This window comes from Nomascus leucogenys, chromosome 19 (assembly GCF_006542625.1).
Source record: "Nomascus leucogenys isolate Asia chromosome 19, Asia_NLE_v1, whole genome shotgun sequence".
Lineage (NCBI taxonomy): Eukaryota > Metazoa > Chordata > Mammalia > Primates > Hylobatidae > Nomascus > Nomascus leucogenys.
The window spans coordinates 70,142,698-70,163,964 of record NC_044399.1 but is presented as its reverse complement, the minus strand read 5'-3'; the positions used below and the strand labels follow the sequence as shown (position 1 = coordinate 70,163,964).

At 52.4% G+C, this 21,267-nt stretch overlaps 1 protein-coding gene and 1 pseudogene across 2 annotated transcripts; one reads left to right on the top strand and one right to left on the bottom strand.

Moving 5' to 3' along the window:
• Window positions 1-408: 408 nt before the first annotated feature.
• Window positions 409-13,824, bottom strand: LOC115831497 (annotated as a pseudogene). The gene is made up of 2 exons (XR_004026987.1): window positions 13,743-13,824; window positions 409-666 (listed from the first exon to the last, which is right to left on the bottom strand). The product of XR_004026987.1 is annotated as a 40S ribosomal protein S29 pseudogene (transcript).
• Window positions 13,634-20,513, top strand: ATP1B2 (ATPase Na+/K+ transporting subunit beta 2). Its single transcript, XM_003274632.3, has 7 exons — window positions 13,634-14,368; window positions 16,111-16,239; window positions 16,578-16,682; window positions 16,789-16,994; window positions 17,369-17,425; window positions 18,254-18,352; window positions 18,458-20,513. Exons 1-7 carry the CDS (start codon window positions 14,257-14,259, stop codon window positions 18,620-18,622), a joined length of 873 nt encoding a protein of 290 aa, XP_003274680.1. The 5' UTR covers window positions 13,634-14,256; the 3' UTR covers window positions 18,623-20,513.
• Window positions 20,514-21,267: the final 754 nt, after the last annotated feature.

Below are 21,267 nucleotides of genomic sequence, written 5' to 3'. Positions count from 1 at the left end.
ACCCCACCCTCTCCAGGGCACTGTGCCCCCAACCTCTCTTTCCCCAGCCTGCCCTAGATTCCAGGATTCCTGATTACCATCCAGAGCTGTCTACACTCTTTCATTAAGACTGACTTCGCTTTGACATCGACTTTGTCAGGCCCCCGCCAAGGGCACCTATGATGCCTGCCCAGTGTCCCCTGCCTTCCCCACACCCCCAAAAACTTTTCAGAGCTTGGCAGCACACCCTGAAGCCTCTGGGCCTGATCTACCCACTCACTCCATCCTACCCACTGCCTCTCTCTCTCTCTCCCCCGCTTCTTGCTGCACCCCCCCCAATTTTCATTTAATTAACATGTATTGGCTGCTGATACATTGGTCAAATACTGTGTAGCCCACCACAGGGACTCTAAAGACGAATAAAACTTCTTTTTTTTTCAAATGGTTATTTTATGTACAAAGAACTATCATGGTTTTTCATTGAGTAGATGCCTTGGATAATCCTTTGAAGGAAGATCATTTAGTCCAACTTAATGAAACCGATATCCTTCGCGTACTGACGGAAACACTGGCGGCACATATTGAGGCCATATTTCCGGATCAGACCGTGCCGGTTTGAACAGACGCGACAAGAGCGAGAACCCTGGCCGAATTTACGCGGGTGGCTCCAGTACAGCTGCTGATGACCTACCTATCTTGCTCTCAGCAGTGCAACGAGGTAAAAGGAAGCAAGACGAATAAAACTTGGTACTGGCCCTGGAGAACCAGGGTATTTTTTTCTCTTGAGACGGAGTCTCGCTTTTTCGCCCAGGCTGGAGTGCAGTGGCACGATCTCGGCTCACCGAAAGCTCTGCCTCCTGGGTTCACGCCATTCTCCTGCCTCAGCCTTCTGAGTAGCTGGGACTACAGGCATCCGCCACCATGCCCGGCTAATTTTTTGTTTTTTTAGTAGAGACAGGGTTTCACCATGTTAGCCAGGATGGTCTCCATCTCCTGACCTCGTGATCCACCTGCTTCGGCCTCCCAAAGTGCTGGGATTACGGGCGTGAGCCACTGTGCCTGGCCTTTTTTTTTTTTTTCTTTTGAGACAGAGTCTCGCTCTTTCAGCCAGGCTGGAGTGCAGTGGCATGATCTCAGCTCACTGAAACCTCCGTCTCCCAGGCTCAAGCAGTTCTCCTGCCTCAGCTTCCCAAGTAGCTGAGACTACAGGCATGTGCCACCACACCTGGCTAATTTTTGTTATTTTTAGTAGAGACGGGGTTTCGCCATGTTGGCCAGGCTGGTCTCGAACTCCTGACCTCAGGTAATCTGCCTGTCTCAGCCTCCCAAAGTGCTGGGATTACAGGCGTGAGCCACCGCGCCCAGGCTTTTTCTTTTTTTCTTTTGAGACAGAGTCTCCCTCTATTGCCCAGGCTGGAGTGCAATGGCGTGATCTTGGCTCACTGCAACTTCCGCTTCCTGGGTTCAAGTGATTCTCCTGCCTCAGCCTTTTGAGTAACTGGGATTACAGGCATGCACCACCATATCTGGCTAATTCTTGTATTTTTAGTAGAGATAAAGTTTCACCATGTTGGCCAGGCTGGTCTGAAACTCCTGACCTCAGGTGATCCACCCACCTCAGCCTCCCAAAGTGCTAGGATTACAGGCGTGAGCCACCGGACCCGGCCAGAACCAGGGTCTTGAGAGAGAGATAGACATGTGAAATGCTTTAGCAGAGGTATCTGAGATGCCAAGAAACCTGGTTGCTAGTTCTACTAAGGACCATCAAAGAAATGAGTTATGGCTGGACGCAGTGGCTCATGCCTGTAATCCCAGCACTTTGGGAGGCTAAGGTGAACGGATCACCTGAAGTCAGGAGTTTAAGACCGGCCTGGCCAGCATGATGAAACCCCATCTCTACTAAAAATACAAAAAATTAGCTGGGCGTGGTGGCAGGCTCCCATAATCCCAGCTACTGGGGAGACTGAGGAAGGAGAATCGCTTGAACCAGGGAGGCGGAAGTTGCAGTGAGCTGAGACTACACCACTGCACCCCAGCCTGGGCAACAGAGTAAGACTCTGGAACAAGAAAACAAAAAAATGAAAAAACAAAAGAAATGAGTTGTTAGATGTGTGAAGTTGAACAAATGACTAAACCTCTATTACTCTGTTTCCCCATCTACAAAATGGGAAGTTTCTCTATCTTAGAAGGTTGCTGTGAAGATTTGATGAAATCATGTAGACATTTTAATGTCTAGCATAGTGTTTGGCATACAGAAAGTGCTCAATACATGATATATATATATATATTTCTCAATATATATGAGAAATGTTGTTCTTATTAATCTCACACATAGTTCCTGACATATTAGTCTGAGCCTGCTGGGTATGAAAGATCTGGGAGGGCGTGTGATGTGGATGAACCATGGGCAGGCTGAGATGGAGTAAGGGCAGATGGGGGCTCCTTGGGCTATGTGGCCTTGTGTGTCCTGCTGAGGAGTTGGAGCTTGATCTCGTCAGTGAATAAACTTTATTTTCTTATCTATTCTTATTTTTCTTCTTCTTTTTTTTTTTTTTTTTGACAGAGTCTTGCTGTGTCGCCCAGGCTGGAATGCAGTGGCGTGATCTCAGCTCACTGCAACTTCTATCTCCCGGGTTTAAGAGATTCTCCTGGCTCAGCCTCCCAAGTAGCTGGGATTACAGATGCCCGCCACCACGCCCAGCTAATTTTTTGTATTTTTAGTAGACGGGGTTTCACTGTGTTAGCCAGGATGGTCTCAATCTTCTGACCTTGTGATCTGCCCGCCTCGGTCTCCCAAAGTGCTGGGATTACAGGCGTGAGCCACCATGTCCAGCCTTTTTTTTTTTTTTTTTTTTTGAGATAGCATCTGGTTCTGTTGCCCAGGCTGAAGTGCAGTGGCGCGATTTCAGCTCACTGCAATCTCCAGCTCCTGGGTTCAAGTGATTCTCCTGCCTCAGCTTCCCGAGTAGCTGGGATTACAGACATGCACCACCACACCTGACTAATTTTTTGTATTTTTCTTTTTTTTTTTTTTTGAGACAGAGTCTCACTCTGTCGCCCAGGCTGGAGTGCAGTGGCGCAATCTCGGCTCACTGCAAGCTCTGCCTCCCGGGTTCACGCCATTCTCCTGCCTCAGCCTCTCCGAGTAGCTGGGACTACAGGCGCCCGCCACCACGCCCGGCTACTTTTTTGTATTTTTTAGTAGAGACGGGCTTTCACTGTGGTCTCGATCTCCTGACCTCGTGATCCGCCCGCCTCGGCCTCCCAAAGTGCTGGGATTACAAGCGTGAGCCACCGCGCCCGGCCTTAATTTTTTGTATTTTTAGTAGAGATGGGGTTTTACCATGTTGGCCAGGCTGGTCTCAAACTTCTGGCCTCAAGTGATCCACCCACCTTGGCCTCCCAAAGTGCTGGGATTACAGGTGTGAGCCACCACATCTGGCTTGCTTTCTTCCTTTTCTTCTATTTTTTTTTTTTTAGAGACAGAGCCTTGCTGTGTTACCAACTGTAGTACAGTGGTGCAATCATGGCTGGGACCACAGGAGCAGGCCACTGCACCCAGCTTATTTTTAAATTTTTTGTAGAGATGCGGTCTTGCTATGTTACTCAGGCTGATCTCAAACTCTTGGCCCCACTCTTGGAATCCTCCCCACTCAGCCTCCCAAAGTGCTGGGATTACAGGCACGAGCCACCATTCCTGGCCTCTTCTCTTCTTTTTCTTTCTTTCCTTTCCTTCCTTCCTTCTTTCGATTGTGGTAAAATATTCACAACATAAAATTTAACATCTGAACCCTTTTTTTGTTTTTGAGACAGGATCTCATTCTGTTGCCCAGGCTGGAGTACATTGGTGCAACCATGGCTCACTGTAGTCTTGAGTTCCTGGGCTCAAGTAATCCTCTCACCTCAGCCTCCCCAGTAGCTGGGACTACAGGCATGCACCACTATGCCTGGCTAATTTTTTTTTTTTTTTTGAGACTGAGTCTTGCTCTGTTGCCCAGGCTGGAGTGCAGTGGTGCGATCACTGCTCACCGCAACCTCTGCCTCCTGGGTTCAAGCAATTCTTCTGTCTCAGCCTCCCAAGTAGCTGGGATTACAGGCCTGATAATTTTCGTATTTTTAGTGGAGATGGGATTTCACCATGTTGGCCAGGCTGGTCTCCAACTCCTGACCTCAGGTGATCCGCCCACCTCGGCCTCCCAAAGTGCTGTGATTACAGGCGTGAGCCACTGTGCCCAGCTAATTTTTGTATTTTTAGCAGAGATGGGGTTTCACCATGTTGGCCAGGCTGGTCTCGAACTCCAGACCTCAAGTGATCCACCCACCTAGGCCTCCCAAAGTGCTGGGATTACAGGTGTGAGCCACCACACCCGGCCTAATTTTTAAATTTTTTGTATAGACGGGGGTCCCACTGGTCTGGAACTCCTGGGCTTGAATGATTCTCCCACCTTGGCCTCCCAAAGTGCTGGGATTACAGGTGTGAGCTACCGCGCCTGGACCATCTTAACCTTTTTTTTTTTTTTTTGAGATGGAGTCTTGCTCTGTTGCCCAGGCTGGATTGCAGTGGCACGATCTTGGCTCACTGCAACCTCTGTCTCCCAGGTTCAAGCAATTCTCCCGTCTCAGCCTCCTGTCATCTTAACCATTTTTAAGTGTACATTTCAGTGGCATTAACTCCACTCACGATGTTGTGCAACCATCACCACCATCCATTTCCAGAACTCTTTTCATCATTGTAAAACTGAGACTCTGTCTGCATTAACAGCACTGTTCCATTCTCCTCTCCCCACATATCCGTGTTACAGAAGTCTTCTCTTTTCTTGTTCTTGTCTTTGCAAACACCCATTTTGTTGGGAACCCAGACAGCTAAATCCCTGGAATTGCATGGACTGAGGGGAAGGAGATCGACGGGTACAGACCTCAGTGAGAGGTGACAGCGTGCTGGCAGGCCTCACAGCCCTCGCTCGCTCTCGGTGCCTCCTCGGCCTTGGAGCCCACTCTGGCCGCGCTTGAGGAGCCTTCAGCCCGCTGCTGCACTGTGGGAACCCCTTTCTGGGCTGGCCAAGGCCGGAGCCGGCTCCCTCAGCTTGCGAGGAGGTGTGGAGGGAGAGGCGCGGGCGGGAACCGGGGCTGCGCGCGGTGCTTGCGGGCCAGCGCGATTCCGGGTGGGCGTGGCACTCGGCGCGGCAGGCCGGCCCCGCAGGCCCTGGGCAGTGAGGAGCTTAGCACCAGGGCCAGCAGCTGCTGTGCTCAATTTCTCGCTGGGCCTTAGCTGCCTTCCCACAGGGCAGGGCTTGGGACCTGCAGCCCACCATGCCTGAGCCTCCCCCGACTCCGTGGGCTCCTGTGCGGCCCGAGCCTCCCCGACGAGCGCCGCCCCCTGCTCCACGGCACCCAGTCCCAAGGGCTGAGGAGTGCGGGCACACGGCGCAGGACTGGCAGGCAGCTCCACCTGCAGCCCCGGTGTGGGATCCACTGGGTGAAGCCAGATAGGCTCCTGAGGCTGGTGGGGACTTGGAGAACCTTTATGTCTAGCTAAGGGATGGTAAATACACCAATCGGCACTCTGTGTCTAGCTCAAAGTTTGTAAACACACCAATCAGCACCCTGTGTCTAGCTCAGGGTTTGTGAATGCACCAATCGACACTCTGTATCTAGCTACTCTGGTGGAGACTTGGAGAACCTTTGTGTTGACACCCTGTATCTAGCTAACCTAGTGGGGACGTGGAGAACTTTTGCGTTTAGCTCAGGGATTGTAAACGCACCAATCAGCACCCTGTCAAAACAGACCAATCAGCTCTCTGTAAAATGGACCAATTGACTCTCTGTAAAATGGACCAATCAGCAGGATGTGGGTGGGGCCAGATAAGAATAAAAACAGGCTGCCCCAGCCAGTAGTGGCAACTTGTTCAGGTCCCCTTCCAAACTGTGGGAGCTTTGTGCTTTTGCTCTTTGAAATAAATCTTGTTGCTGCTGACTCTTTGGGTTTACACTTCCTTTATGAGTTGTAACTCTCACCAGACGCGCCGCCTTAAGAGCTGTAACACTTACCGTGAAGATCTGCAGCGTCGCTCCTGAGCCAGCGAGACCACGCACCCACCAGAAGGAAGAAACTCCGAACACATCCGAACATCAGAAGGAACAAACTGCGCACACACCGCCTTTTAAGCTTCATTCTTGAAGTTGGTGAGACCAAAAACCCACCTATTCCGGACACATCAGGACAAGGTCTAGATATGAGAGAGGGGGTGTAAAGGCTCTCATGCCCTGGTTTCTTTCGGAAGATGCTGGTGGGAAAGGTGGGCTCCAGCAAAAGACTAGAGGTTTGTAACAGCTCTTTTCCCCGAGATTTTTCGGATCTTGCCTTTCTCAGCTTGTTTCTCTCAAAACACCAACGTTGCGCTTAATGCTGGAGCCCCTCCCCCCGCCTCCGTTCCGTTCTCCAACTTGCAGAAGAAGACAGCAAGGAAAGGGAGTAATAAGTATCTCATTCTTACTCCATAAACCCCCTGCAGTGCGCAGAAGACATTTCTTTCTTTCCAAGTGAACATGGGGTACAAGGGCAGAGACTGAGCCGGGAATCCGGAGGCCACCCCTGGCTATGTTTGCTAAGCTTCATGTCTTGAGGATGGGACCAAGTCTCATCTTTCCAAATAGAGGCTGGACCACGTCAGTGCTGCTTGCTTGAGGAAGGAAAGAGCAAGTCGCTTCTGAGGTTCCTTGTAGAAGGAGCCTTTCCATGTTCACGCCCAATTCAACCAGGCGCTATCTTTGGTAGCTCTATGGGTTTCTTGAGTTTGAAGAAAGTATAAATAGTCTAAGACAAAGGCTTGTTCTCAAAGAGCTTAGAGCGCTTAGAGTCTAGTTGAAGAGATAAAACACACACAAGAGTTTTCTTTTCTTTTTTTTGAGACGGAGTCTTGCTCTGTTACCCAGGCTGGAGTGCGATGGTGCGATCTCGGCTCACCGCAACCTCCGCCTCCTGGGTTCAAGTGATTCTCCTGCCTCAGCCTCCTGAGTAGCTGGGATTACAGGCATGTGCCACCACCCCGGCTAATTTTGTATTTTTATTATTTATTTTTATTTATTTATTTATTTTTTTTTGAGACGGAGTCTCGCTCTGTCGCCCAGGCTGGAGTGCAGTGGCGCAATCTCGGCTCACTGCAAGCTCCGCCTCCCGGGTTCACGCCATTCTCCTGCCTCAGCCTCTCCGAGTAGCTGGGACTACAGGCGCCCGCCACCGCGCCCGGCTAATTTTTTGTATTTTTAGTAGAGACGGGGTTTCACCGTGGTCTCGATCTCCTGACCTTGTGATCCGCCCGCCTCGGCCTCCCAAAGTGCTGGGATTACAAGCGTGAGCCACCGCGCCCGGCCAATTTTGTATTTTTAGTAGAGAGGAGGTTTCTCCACGTTGGTCAGGCTGGTCTTGAACTCCCGACCTCAGGTGATCCACCTGCGTCAGCCTCCCAACGTGCTGGGATTACAGGTGTGAGCCACTGCGGCCGGCCTAATTTTTTTTTTTTTTTTTTTGAGACGTAGTCTCTTTCTGTCGCCCAGGCTTGAGTGCAGTGGCACAATCTTGGCTCACTGCAAGCTCTGCCTCCCAGGTTTCCTGCCTCAGCCTCCGGAGTAGCTGGGACTACAGGCGCTCACCGCTGCGCCCGGCTAATTTTTTGTATTTTTAGTAGTGATGGGGTTTCACCGTGGTCTCGATCTCCTGACCTCGTGATCTGCCCGCCTCAGCCTCCCAAAGTGCTGGGATTACAGGCGTGAGCCACCGCGCCCAGCCCTTTTTTTTTTTTTTTCAGACAGAGTTTCACTCTTGTTGCCCAGGCTGGAGTGCAATGGCACAATCTCGGCTCACTGCAACCTCCGCCTCCCGGGTTCAAGTGATTCTCCTGCCTCAGCCTCCCTAGTAGCTGGGATTACAGGCATGTGCCACCACACCTGGCTAGTTTTGTACTTTTAGTAGAGACGGGGTTTCTCCATGTTGGTCAGGCTGGTCTCGAACTCCCGACCTCAGGTGATCCACCCTCCTCGGCTTCCCAAAGTGCTGGGATTACAGGCATGAGCCACCGCGCCTGGTCTTTTTTCTTTTTGAGACAGTCTCGCAGTGTTGCCAAGGCTGGAGTGTAAGGGCGCAATCTCAGCTCACTGCAACCTCTGCCTCTTGGGTTCAAGTGATTCTCCTGTCTTAGCCTCCCAAGTAGGTGGGATTACAAGTGCCCACCCATGCCTGGCTAATGTTTTGTATTTTTACTAGAGATGGGGTTTCACTGTGTTGGTCTGGCTGGTCTTGAACTCCTGACCACATGATCCTCCCCCTCGGCCTTCCAAAGTGCTGGGATCATAGATGTGAGCAACCGTACCCGGCTGCCCAGCTAGTTTTGTATTTTTAGTAGAGACAGGGTTTCACATGTTGGCCAGGCTGGTCTGGAACTTCTAACCTCAAGTGATCTGCCTGCCTAGGCCTCCCAAAGTGCTGGGATTACAGCAGTGATAATTTTTCTATTTTTAGTAGAGATCGGGTTTCGCCATGTTGGCCAGTCTAGTCTTGAACTCCTGACCTCAAATGATCTGCTGGCCTGGCCCTCCCAAAGTGCTAGTATTATAGGCATGAGCCCCCGGGCCCGGCCAATTTTCATTAAATGTGATTATGTCACTCTCCTTCCTGAAACCACAGAATTGTTTTCATGGTGGTTGGATTAAAATCCAAACCACATCCACTAGATAGGATATGAGGTCAAAAATATCCAACCATTCTCTAGGGTCTACAAGGACCCATTATGGTTTGGCCCCTGCCTAGCTCTTGAATCTCTTGCTGTATTCATCTTGTCTTTGCTCACTGAAGCCCAGCCTTTGCACTTTCACTTCCTTCTTCCTGGAAATCTCTTCCCTTACCTCTCCTCAGACCTCCTTTCAGGTGTGTGAGTCTTACATGAACAGTCATTTCCCTCACAGGAGTTCAAGGCTGCAGTAAGCCACAGTTGCACCACCGTACTCCAGCCTGGGCAACAGATTCTGTCTCAAGAAAAAAAAAAAGAATCATTATCTCCACCTCTTTTAATCTTTCTTCAAATCTTGCCGGTTTTCCTTGGAGAGGTTTTTCTTCTCCTTTCAACTGTCACCTTAAATCCTTAGCCCAAGTTCTCAACACCTCACATCCAAACTGCCATCCACGTCCTCAAACCCATTCCGTCCAGCCCAAGGCCAGCCTCCTGACGTGCGACCTGCACAGTGGCGCGAGGCCCATGCTCATAGTTGTTTGGTTTAAAACTCTGCTGTTGCTTTTTTTTTTCCCCCCCAAACATTCATGGAGCTGAATGCCATCGCTGTCTTGAAATTCTTCATAGTTCTATCTTTGAATTTGTGCTTTGTAAGTAACGTCCAGTGGAGCATTGGCGCATGCGTGTGAGCAGAGGAGCTACGCCCCATTCACACAGCGTTCCAGATGCACCATGGGCACAGGATTCTGGGGAACCTACAATGTGTGGGAGTTCAGCCAGACTCCAGATGAGTATAAGGTAAGCATGTTATGTCTACAACTGAATACGTGAGGCTGAGCATGGCCAGCTGCTGAATTGGACGTGAACATGGAAAGGCTCCCTCTGCAAGGAACCTCAACAACAATGGCTCCTGCCTGTAATCCCAGCACTTTGAGAGACCCAGGCGGGAGGATCCCTTGAGCCCAGGAGTTCAAGACAAGCCTTAGCAATATGGCGAGACTCCATCTCTACGAAAAACTTCTTTAAAAATTAGCCAGGCGGACTAGTAGACAGGCATTTAGCCAGGTGAGACTAGTAGCCACCTCTACTCCCAGCTACTTAGGAGCCTAAGCTGGGAGGATTGGATTGCTATGATCACGCCACTGCACTCCAGCCTAGGTGACAGAGCAAGAGACTCTCTCAAAAAAAAAAAAAAAAAAAAGAATAAGTGGGAGTGCTGACAGCTGAGAGACCACACTCTTCATTGGAAGCAGAACTTGGCTATGAACACGGAAAGGAAGCAATGGCATTGTAGGAGGCATGGATGATCACCATATCTTATCAGATCTTTTTTTAGTCATGTCCCTGTTTTGGCCACTTATGCTGGCAACAGTGACACAGAAGGAAAGGGAAGGCTGAGGCAACCCATAGTTCCTTTTCCTTTCAGTCCTTCCTTCCTTATCAGGAAGCTGAAGATAGAAAAATGTTAGGCGGGGCTCACACCTGTAATCCTAGCACTTTGGAAGGCCAAGATGGCAGGATTGCTTGAGGCCAGGAGTTTGAGACCAGCCTCGTCAACATAGAGACCCCCATCTTTTCTTTTAAGAGACCCCCCCATCTCTAAAAAAGAAAGACTGGGTGCGGTGGCTCATGCCTGTAATCCCAGCATTTTGGGAGGCTGAGGTGGGCGGATCATGAGGTCAGGAGTTCGAGACCAGACTGACCAACATGGTGAAATCCCATCTCTACTAAAAATACAAAAATCAGCCAGGCGTGGTTGTGCACGCCTGTAATCCCAGCTACTCAGGAGGCTGAGGCAGGAGAATCACTTAAATCCAGGAGGTGGAGGTTGCAGCGAGCCAAGATCGTGCCATTGCACTCCAGCCTGGGCGACAGAGTGAGACTCCGTCTCAAAAAAAGAAAAAAAAAATTTAAACATTAAATAGCAAAGAAAAAAACACCATGAGAAAGCCAGGCGTGGTGAAGTGTGCCTGCAGCCCCAGCTACCTGGAGGCTGAGACTGGAAGGTTGTTCATGGATATGCTGGGTACGGTGGCTCACACTTGTAATTTCAGCACTTTGGGAGGCTGATGTGGGTGGATCCCTTGAGTCCAGGAGTCCAGGAGTTCCACACGAGCCTGGCCAACATGGCAAAACTCTGTCTCTAGTAAAAATGTAAAAATTAGCCGGGCATGGTGGCCCGTGCCTATAATCCCAGCTACTCAGGAGGCTGAGACAGAAGAATTGCTTGAACCTGGGAAGTGGAGGTTGCGGTGAGCCAAGATCACATCACTGCACTCCAGTCTGGGTGACATAGCAAGACCCTGTCTCTAAAACAAAAAACCACAAGAAGCTGAAAGAACTATGGATGAAAGGAAAATAGTTTAGGCCGGGTGCGGTTGTTCACACCTGTAATCCCAGCACTTTGGGAGGCCAAGGTAGGTGGATCATTTGAGGTCAGGAGCTCAAAACTAGCCTGGCCAACATGGTGAAATCCCATCTCTACAAAAAAATACAAAAATTAGCCGGGTGTGGTGGTAGTCCCAGCTACCCGGGAGACTGAGGGAGGAATCGCTTGAATCCTGGAGGCAGAGGCTGCAGTGAGCAGAGATCATGCCACTGCACTCCAGCCTGGGTGACACAGTGAGACTCTGTCTCCAAAAAAAAAAAAAAAAAGTTTATATTTGAGTGCCTCTAAAGGCACTTTTTTCCCTAGGTTTTGAACAAGGGTCCCTGCATTTCCATTTTGCACTGGATCCTGACAATTATGCAGCTGGCCCTGCTTCAGTCTATTCTGCAGCAGACTCGGGACTAATTTTCTCAAAATACAGCTTTAATTAGGCCACTCCTCAGCTGAAAGTTCTTCAGTGGCTTCTTATTAGCCTTCATGATAGAGTCCTGATTCTTCAGTCTAACCTGCAGGATATTCCGCAATCTACACCCAGGCTGTGTCCCCAACCTCCTTTCCCACTAGTCTCTGACTAGTCCTCTCCTGGAGCCAAGCCATCCACTCCTGGGGTAGACTGTGCTTACTCCTGACTTCACACCTCTGTGCATTTCATTCCTTTGTCCTGGAAGACTACCTACCCTTCAGAGGCCAGCCCCAACTCCCATTCATTCATTCAATACATACCATTTTTTTGAGATGGAGTTTTGCTCTTGTCCAGGCTGGAGTGCAATGACACAATCTCAGCTCAGTGCAACCTCCACCTCCCAGGTTCAAGCAATTCTCCTGCCTCAGCCTCCTGAGTAGCTGGAATTACAGGCTCCCACCACCGCACCCGGCTAATTTTTGTAGTTTTAGTAGAGATGCAGTTTCACCATGTTGGCCAGGCTGGTCTTGAACTCCTGACCTCTGGTCTGTAACTCCTTTGCTCAGGTGATCCACCGGCCTCGGCCTCCCATAGACCTGGGATTACAGGCATGAGCCACCGGGCCTGGTTGAGATAATGGTTTTTTTTTTTTTTTTTTGAGACGAAGTCTCACTCTATTGCCCAGGCTGGAGTGCAATGGCGCGATCTCAGCTCACTGCAAGCTCTGCCTCCCGGGTTCAAGCAATTCTCCTGCCTCAGCCTACTGAGTAGCTGGGACTACAGGCACCCACCACCACGCCCAGCTAATTTTTTTTTTTTAAATTGAGACGGAAGCTCTGTTGCCCAGGCTGGAGTGCAGTGACGCGATCTCAGCTCACTGCAAGCTCCGCCTCCCGGGTTCACGCCATTCTCCTGCCTCAGCCTCCCAAGTAGCTGGGACTACAGGCGCCCGCCACCACGCCCAGCTGGTGTGTTGTATTTTTAGTAGGGACCGGGTTTCACCGTATTAGCCAGGATGGTCTCGATCTCCTGACCTCGTGATCCACCCGCCTCGGCCTCCCAAAGTGCTGGGATTACTGGCGTGAGCCACCGTGCCCGGCCTAATTTTGCATTTTTAAGTAGAGACGGGGTTTCACCATGTGGGCAAGGCTAGTCTCGAACTCCTGACCTCGTTATCTGCCCGCCTCGGCCTCCCAAAGTGCTGGGATTACAGGCATAAGCCACCGTGCCCGGCTTGAGATAATGATTCTTAACATGTGGTATTTAGAGCAAGTATACTCCTGCCCTAGACTGTGAGCCCCCATGAGAGCTGTGCCTTCAGTGTCACCTCTCTGGCCTCCCCAGGGCTACAGCACACAGTCTATAGAGGTGCTCAATAAATGTTTGTTGACCCAAGTAGACACCTAAGGAGGTGAGTTCAGACGTGGGGGTGGGGGTGCGGGGAGGCAGAGAACCGAAGTAGACCTGGCTGCAGGGCTGGGGTCTCAGGGCAGGGCTGGGGACTGGGAATGTGGTGTTGAGAGGGCTTCAGGGAGACGTGATGGGAAGATGGGGAAGCCTCTGCACGTGGACAGAGCCAGGTGGTGTGGACAGGGGCTGTGAGATTGGAGAAGGAGGCGTCTGGGGAACTGGTAGCGGCTCCCAACAGGGGAACGTCCCTCTGGGGGTGGCCTTTATCCATCTCTGCGTGGCCTGTCCTAGCTTCCCTCCTGGCTCGGCCAGCCTCCCGGCTGGTCTCTTCGCTCTCTTTCTTGATCTCTAGCTCTTTATTCCTCTGACATTCTGCCCCGTCTGCTCCCGGACTCTTCCGCTGCATCTGTATCTTAGTCTCTTTCTAACTCCCTGCCTGGGGCCCCCACCTTTGAGCATGTATCAGCTTCTCTCTCTGTCGTTGCGTTTCTCTGGGGTTATCTTTCCCTCTACTCCGCCCGGACACGCCCTCTATCTCTTCCTCCCACCCTGTCCCAGTCTAGTACCTGGGGTGGGGGTAATGGAGAGACAACCAGGTCCCTAAGAGGAGTCAGGGGGGCGGGCCCAACCTCTCCATATTTACATATGTATGAGGTCGCCTGGGCCAGTGGCGAGGAGGCGGAGCTTCTGGGGGTGGGAAGGGGGCGGGCACCCCCAGAGCCGCAGAGTATAAAGACCGCGCTCGGCGACCGCGGGCCCCGCACTGCTGAGGAGCGGAGCCTCCGCCTGGGGGGCCCCCCATCCCTGGCTGTCCCCCAACTGCGCGTCCCCGCCCCACCCCCGCGGCTGAGCCACCACTGGTGCAGTGGTCTCCGCTTGGCGGAGGGAGCCTTCAGCTTCGTTCCACAGCTTCTTTGCATCTTGGATTTCGGGGCGGCCGCCTCCCCCACCTTTCTCTGCCTTTTTGTACCCCGCTTTTTTCCTGCGTTCTGCTCGGTTTTTGTAGCCGTCTGTTTTTGCACCCCTTTTCGTTTTGTTTCTAGACGATTTGGGGGGGAGTGAAGCTGCATTCATACCCCTTCCTCTTGTTATTCTCCCCTGCTCTGACAGCACCCCTTTTCATCGCAGTTGGGGGCCTAAGATCGGTGCATCTTCCGCCACGCTGCCTGCACCCCGCAGCGCGTGGCCGTGCACCCCGGAATCTCCAGCAGCTGCATATCTGAGGGGGGTCTCCTTTGCCCCCGCCGCCTTCGCTCCCCGCGCTTTTGGGTGTGTAGAGGGCTTCAGCGCGCGGCGCCCCCGCTTCTCCGCAACCCCCCGCCCGGCGCCCGGACTCGCCCCGCGCCGCCAAGATGGTCATCCAGAAAGAGAAGAAGAGCTGCGGGCAGGTGGTTGAGGAGTGGAAGGAGTTCGTGTGGAACCCGAGGACGCATCAGTTTATGGGCCGCACCGGGACCAGCTGGGGTACGCAGGGCCGGCACGCAAGGGGCGGGGGGAAGCCGCTGGGCGACGCCTCGGGGGCGCAGGGTCCCGCCGAAGCGGCCCCAGCTCCCCTCCCGGGTCCCCGGCGTCCAGCCTCCCTGCCGGGCTCTGGGCTGGGAGGGGGCCGAATCGCCAGTCTAATCTCCCCGGCTGGCCGTGCGGAGGCGGAGAAAGTAGGTCACAGCCGCCTTCCCGCCCCCCGCGGAGCCCCCTCGGGCGGGGGGTCGCCAGCTCTGCCTGCGTGTCCGCGCTGCGGCGCTCACACTCCCTCTCGGGGCCTGTCCGCTCCACACGGGCGTCCCCCACCTCCAAAGAGCGCCCCTCCCCTCCCTCCCGCTCTCACTAGCTCCGCAGCCCCGTCTATTTTTAGCTTGTGCCCACCCCCTGGACCCTGGGAACGTTCATGAGGGGGCGGGTCTTGGGGGGGTGTGTTAGGGGGGTTCTTCACGGCGGAAGTTGTCTGTATCCCACCGCCTGGCCTTGGGAGCCTTCTGGGACTGCTTTGTGGGTTGGGGGGCTGCTGATAGTATGAGTTTTTCCGAGGCTGCTGGTTTTGCTCCCATGTCGGTGGTGGAGGGAGGAGTGGTCACTGTGGTGATTTGCGTGCATCAGCCAGCCAGGTGTCTGTGACAGTCGGATGACTAGGGAGCCTCCCCAGACTGACCATGGCAGGACTCAGGGAGTTGTAGTGGCCGGGGGTGGCGGTGGTGGGGGGGTCTGGTGACCGGTGCAGGTGAGGGGTGGAATTTTTCCAAGAGGGATAGTCAACCTGGGACGTTGAGACACAGGGGACAGAGGACACTGTGTGACACGATTTACAATCTTTCCACACTGGGCACTGTCTGCATCAGTCCACCCATTCAGCGGCCTACACGAGGTGGGTCCCCTGCAATCCATTCCCTCAGGGAACTCCAACTCCAGCCCCTGGGATGGGAAGAATCCAGCAATGCTTGGGAGAGCCAGAGGACTTCATGGAAGAAGTGTCCTCTGAGATGGAAGGATTGGGAGTCCAGGGTGGTGGGAACAGCTGGCCCTTGGGCCCTCACTTCAGGCGGGGGAGCCATGGAGAGATCCCACTAAGGGAAGGCTGTGGGGGATTCTGCCTTTCCTCCCTGCCTCTGCCCAGGGTGCTGGGTGTGAACTGAGGGTGGGGTGACTGTTGAAGGTTCTAACAAGCTGTCTCTGAGAGATTTGTAGCTAGGCTAGAGTGTTAGGTCTTTCATTTCAGGAACTGTGTTCAAAGTTTGGCTTCTGAAGGGCACCAGGAGAGCGATTTTGCTATTCAAATCTGAGGGTCCAGGCTCTGCGGGGTGGTATGAGGCTTTGCTTCTGAATGGTGGCCAGTACCCGCTTAAAAAGTCACCATGCTAGCACAGCTTTAAGCATGAGTACAAATGCAGAGGTAACAGATGTGTGCCTTGTCAGGACTATGCATGGTTGAGAAGTTGGAAATGGAATTGGAGGCAAAATAACAGACCTCCACAAGGTCGGGCCTCACTGTGCCCTAGGACAAGGAGGGGGCTGGGAGTCATGGCTAGAAGCCAGGCACAACCGCCTGTTTCCAGCTTGTCTCATTTTGCTCCCAGAGGAAGGCTCTAAGACGTCCCTGTGGCTCTGTGATCAGTCCCAGTGCAGAACTTCAGAGTGGGTAGAGGGGTGCGTGGGGATAGGTGAGGTTATGGTGGGAACCTTGGGCCCTGCTGACCCTGTTTCCTCCTCCCTAGCCTTTATCCTCCTCTTCTACCTCGTTTTTTATGGGTTCCTCACCGCCATGTTCACCCTCACCATGTGGGTGATGCTGCAGACTGTCTCCGACCACACCCCCAAGTACCAGGACCGACTGGCCACACCGGGTGAGTGTGGAGGCTCCCCCTGCCAGCTACTCTAACTGCTCTTGTGCCCCCAAACCTCCAGAAGGAACTCATAGTTCCTTCCAGGAGTTTGATTCTGATGACCCAATCCCCACGTGCTGGGAAGTTCTTCTTGAAATCTGTCCACCTTCCCATTTCCTGCAGTTGGGAGCTGTGTGACTTGGTCATGTGGCAGACAACCACAGATCACCCTCCCATGAAGACGATCTCAGATATTCACTGCTGTCCCCACCCTGGTGTTCCCTGTGTCCATTTTCTTCCCTCTGTGTGCAGCCCCTCATCTTATAGATACTCCCAACTTCTGCCTTTGTCGGCTGTAGGCTTGATGATTCGCCCCAAGACTGAGAACCTTGATGTCATTGTCAATGTCAGTGACACTGAAAGCTGGGACCAGCATGTTCAGAAGCTCAACAAGTTCTTGGAGCGTGAGTGTGGGCCTGGTTATGTGTCAGTTCAAGACTTCGGGCAGGGGACTGGGGACCTTGGAAGTGGAACATCTGGCCCCTGACTCTCTCCCTCCCACCTCTTTAGCTTACAATGACTCTATCCAAGCCCAAAAGAATGATGTCTGCCGCCCTGGGCGCTATTACGAACAGCCAGATAATGGAGTCCTCAACTACCCCAAACGTGCCTGCCAATTCAACCGGACCCAGCTAGGCAACTGCTCCGGCATCGGGGACCCCACCCACTATGGTTACAGCACTGGGCAGCCTTGTGTCTTCATCAAGATGAACCGGGTACCTATGACCTTGGTCCCCACGGTGAACGGAGGAAGGATCTGGGGACACCACCTGCAGAAAGTTGCATCCTTTCACTGGGGCTAATGGGCATGAGAGAGACTTGGATGTTTGTGTAGCTGAGAGGAAAAGAGAGGTGGGGCCCTTGGAGGCTAAGCTCTGCAGCTAGAAGGCTGGATGCCTTTTTTTTTTTTTAGACAGGATAGACAGGGTCTCGCTATGTTGCCCAGGCTGGCCTTGAACTCCTGGAATTAAGCTATCCTCCCGCCTCAACCTCCCTAGTAGTTAGGACTACAGTCCCCGGCTTAGCTTGGTCTGGATGCCCATCTTTGACAACTTCCTCTGACTCTCTTCACTTTCCACCCTCACTCCAGGTCATCAACTTCTATGCAGGAGCAAACCAGAGCATGAATGTTACCTGTGCTGGGAAGGTGAGTTCATTGGGCCTTGTCCGCCAGCTCACCTGAGCGTCCTTCATGGTTTCTGTGTAATTTACCTGTCTCTCCCTATCTTCTTTGCTCCTAGAGGCCCCATCACCATACAAACAAGGGGGTAAGAGTGGGCTTTTGGGCTCCACTGTAGCTTGAACTCCGAGGGCCTCACACTCCTCTTGCTTCTCTCTAGGATGCAGAGGCCTGCTCTCCTAGGGGCCAGACACACGCCCTCCTCCACCAACGCCCTGGCCTCTGGCTTCTCTCCCTAATGCTTCCACCTTCTCCTTCATTCCCAGATTGTCCGTATCTTTTGCTCTCCCTCCCGTATGGACCCCACCCGTCAGTTCCTTCTAGGTGTCTGGTAGCTGCTGATCTGTTAGCACCATCTGCCACCACTTCGTTGTCCTTGGGACCCTGTTCCCCCCTTCCCCCCCGGTCTGTCCTTTCTAGAAACTTGCTGCTCCCTCCACATCCCCTTCCTTGCTTCCTATTCAACCCTTAATCATGTATCTGTTCTTTCTTGGCTCTGCTCCAGAAACTGATTCCTGAGGATGGGGTAAGAACTTGGGGTAGGAGTGGAGTAGGAGGCTTTCGTGCCATTAGCAGCCTTCAGGAGTTCCTAGAATGATGACAGAGACAGACCATCCCCTCATCTACACACGCACATGCAGACACACACACAGACCCACAGCTCCAGGGAGGCAGACTTGAGACAGGAATAATTGAGGGCGAAGGAAGAACAAAAGAACAAATGGAAGTCTGGTGAGCTCCTGGGTGCCTGCCATCCCTAACTGGCTCACCCCCTATCTTCCTGCACCCCCACAGCGAGATGAAGATGCTGAGAATCTTGGCAACTTCGTCATGTTCCCTGCCAACGGCAACATCGACCTCATGTACTTCCCCTACTATGGCAAAAAGTTCCACGTAAGTCCCAGGGGAGGCCCAGGCTGATGGTGGGTGCGGGTGGTGAGCTAGGGAAGGAGGCCGCATTGCCCCAGGCCTAGACCCTGCACTGCTCCTCCGGCCCAGGTGAACTACACACAGCCCCTGGTGGCCGTGAAGTTCCTGAATGTGACCCCCAATGTGGAGGTGAATGTAGAATGTCGCATCAACGCCGCCAACATCGCCACAGACGATGAGCGAGACAAGTTCGCTGGCCGCGTGGCCTTCAAACTCCGCATCAACAAAACCTGAGGCCCCTTCCTCCCACCCCATCTCTCTCCTGTGGATGCTCCTGGAATGTCCCTGACCCTGCCTGATCCCTCCCTCACCCACCCCAAAGGTATTTTTGATAACAGAGCTATGACTTGTCTGAGCCTCACACCGTTTTCCTTGACTTCTCAACCCAGCCTGAAGTCCATTGCGGTTCCCTGTTACTCACCTTTCCCACCAACTTCTCCCAACCTCAGATCAGTCAGAGAGGGAGCTGGGCTAAGATGGCCACAGAGGAGTTAGGAGCCTTTCTAGTTCTGGTTTAGCTGTGAGAGCTATCCACTCTCCTGCCTGCATATCCCCTGAGAGTTATAGGAAGTGCCCACTGACCCACCCACCCACCTACACCCCCCCACACACACAAACGTGCACATGCATCTCATTTCACCCCTTTGCTTCCAGAGATGAATGTGGCACTCCCTCCTTGCATTCCTAAGCTCTAGCCACTGTCCCTTGATCTCTCACACTTTCTCCCTGTCTACACAATCGCCATTTTGGTGACTTTGAACTTATCTGGCTCCTGGGCAGGTCTTCTCCTCCTCTCCATCCCTATTCCCTCCTCTGAAATGCACCCCTTTGTAATTGAGGACAAGGTGGTTCTGTGGCCTTTTCCCTCTTTGCTGGCACATTCTGCTTCTCACCCTCTGGTGACTCTGTGAGCTGGGAAATGAGGGACTGGAAGCGAGGCCTGTGTTGACCCTTCCTGAAAATCGTCTAGCAGCCCCCGACTTCAGCAGTTTTTCTTTCTTTCTTTCTTTTTTTTTTTTTTTTGAGATGGAGTTTCACTCTTGTTGCCCAGGCTGGAGTGCAATGGCGCAATTTCAGCTCACCGCAACCTCCGCATCCCAGGTTCAAGCGATTCTCCCGCCTCAGGCTCCCGAGTAGCTGGGATTACAGGCATGCGCCACCACGCCCGGCTAATTTCCTTTTTTCTTTTCTTTTTTTTTTTTTTTGCATTTTTTTAGTAGAGATGGGGGTTTCTCCTTGTTGGTCATGCTGGTCTCGAACTCCCGACCTCAGGTGATCCACCTGCCTCAGTCTCCCAAAGTGTTGGGATTACAGGCGTGAGCCACTGCGCCTGGCCTTCAGTTTCCTCCTAGGCCCTTCTATCACCCAAATAGCTGCTACCCAGAGGGGCGGGGTTGACCTAGGCTGAATATCCACTTTGTTTTTACGGATGGCTCCCTTCCCCCATTCGCCTTCCCAGAATATCCTTCAAGTTCCACTTCCCAGGGAGCTCTGGGGGAGGGGTGGCCATTCTGGCTCCGTCCCCAGTGGCCACCTTGGAAACATCGGCTGGCTTTGGGACTATTCCATCTCCTTACCCTGAGCCCAGATCTGCCCCCACCATCCTCTCTCTGGCTTCTCTTAGCAAGTTATCAACTAATCACTAACTCCTTCCCTTTCCTCCGCATGCCGGCCTGAAAATTCCAAATCTAGCCTCTGAATGTCTTGGCTCCATCTCTTCAGACCCCTTTGCCTTTAAAAAAAAACAAAATCAAAAACAAAAAAACCCATAATGCCCATAGAATGTCAAATGAGGGGCCTCCTGCCTCCTGCTCTGAATATTCTGTAGCTGTAGAGGCATTTTAACCCTTTGTCCTCCAGCATCCCTTCACTTCCTCATCCTCTCTAACCTCCTTTTTCTTTTTTTACTGCTGCAGCCTCCACACTCCACCCACAGGTGGACCCTTCCCTTTTTCTCTAGCTGGATCTGTGTTTCTTCCCTTCGGGCCCCCATGTTTTCCTGCACCCGCCCTACCATGGTCTCTCTCTGCAGTTATTTAATGCCTGTGTCAGATCTACTGTAAAAAGAAGATTAAGTAAAATAAAATGAGAGCAATTATATATATAAATATATATCATACACAGAGCCCTGCGTGTGGGTTGTTCCTTTCTGAGCAGTTGGAAGAGCCCAGGGAAGGAGTGGAGGGTGGATCTGGGTGGTCCCAAGGGGATCCCCCAGGCCTTGGATGCCGCTCCCCAGCTTTGATCTCTTCCTTCCAGTGTCCGAGCATCTACCCACTTCGCCTTGACTAATTTAGTGCGCACTATCTTGAGATGACTCCATACAAGAGAGGCAGGAAACCTACATCCCTTTTGTACAGTGATGCTTACGAAGTGCCTACTGTGTGCATTCTAGGCACCGTGAGGACACAGTTATGAAAGAGGCAGAGATCTTGCCCCCAAGGAGCTCCCCAGTTTAACAGGAGAGATGAGGAGCACACGAGAAACTCTCATACAAGGTAGACCTAAACATGCTTCGAGGAAAGGGAGAGAGCCTGTGATGATAAAATTCAGAACCGTCAACTGCTGTCTGTCAGGCACGTTAAAGGGAAGCTTTCTCAGAGGAGGTAGCATTTTAACGGGAGCTTAAAAGAGGGGTGATTTGGAGAGAAAAGAGCATCAGCAAATGCTCAGAGACAGATGAGAAAAGTTGACTAGAAGAAACATGAATGTCAAAGCAATATGAGCTGGGCGCGGTGGCTCACGCCTGTAATCCCAGCACTTTGGGAAGCTGAGGCGGGCAGATACCTGAGGTCGGGAGTTCAAGACCAGCCTGGCCAACATGGTGAAACCCCGTCTCTACTAAAAAAAAAATACAAAATTATCCGGGCGTGGTGGTG

Coding starts and splice junctions, on each gene's coding strand:
- ATP1B2 (XM_003274632.3), top strand. CDS start 14,257: ATGGTCATCCAGAAAGAGAAGAAGAGCTGCGGGCAGGTGGTTGAGGAG. Junction 14,369..16,110: donor CCGCACCGGGACCAGCTGGG/GTACGCAGGGCC, acceptor CCTCCTCCCTAG/CCTTTATCCTCCTCTTCTAC. Junction 16,240..16,577: donor GGACCGACTGGCCACACCGG/GTGAGTGTGGAG, acceptor TGTCGGCTGTAG/GCTTGATGATTCGCCCCAAG.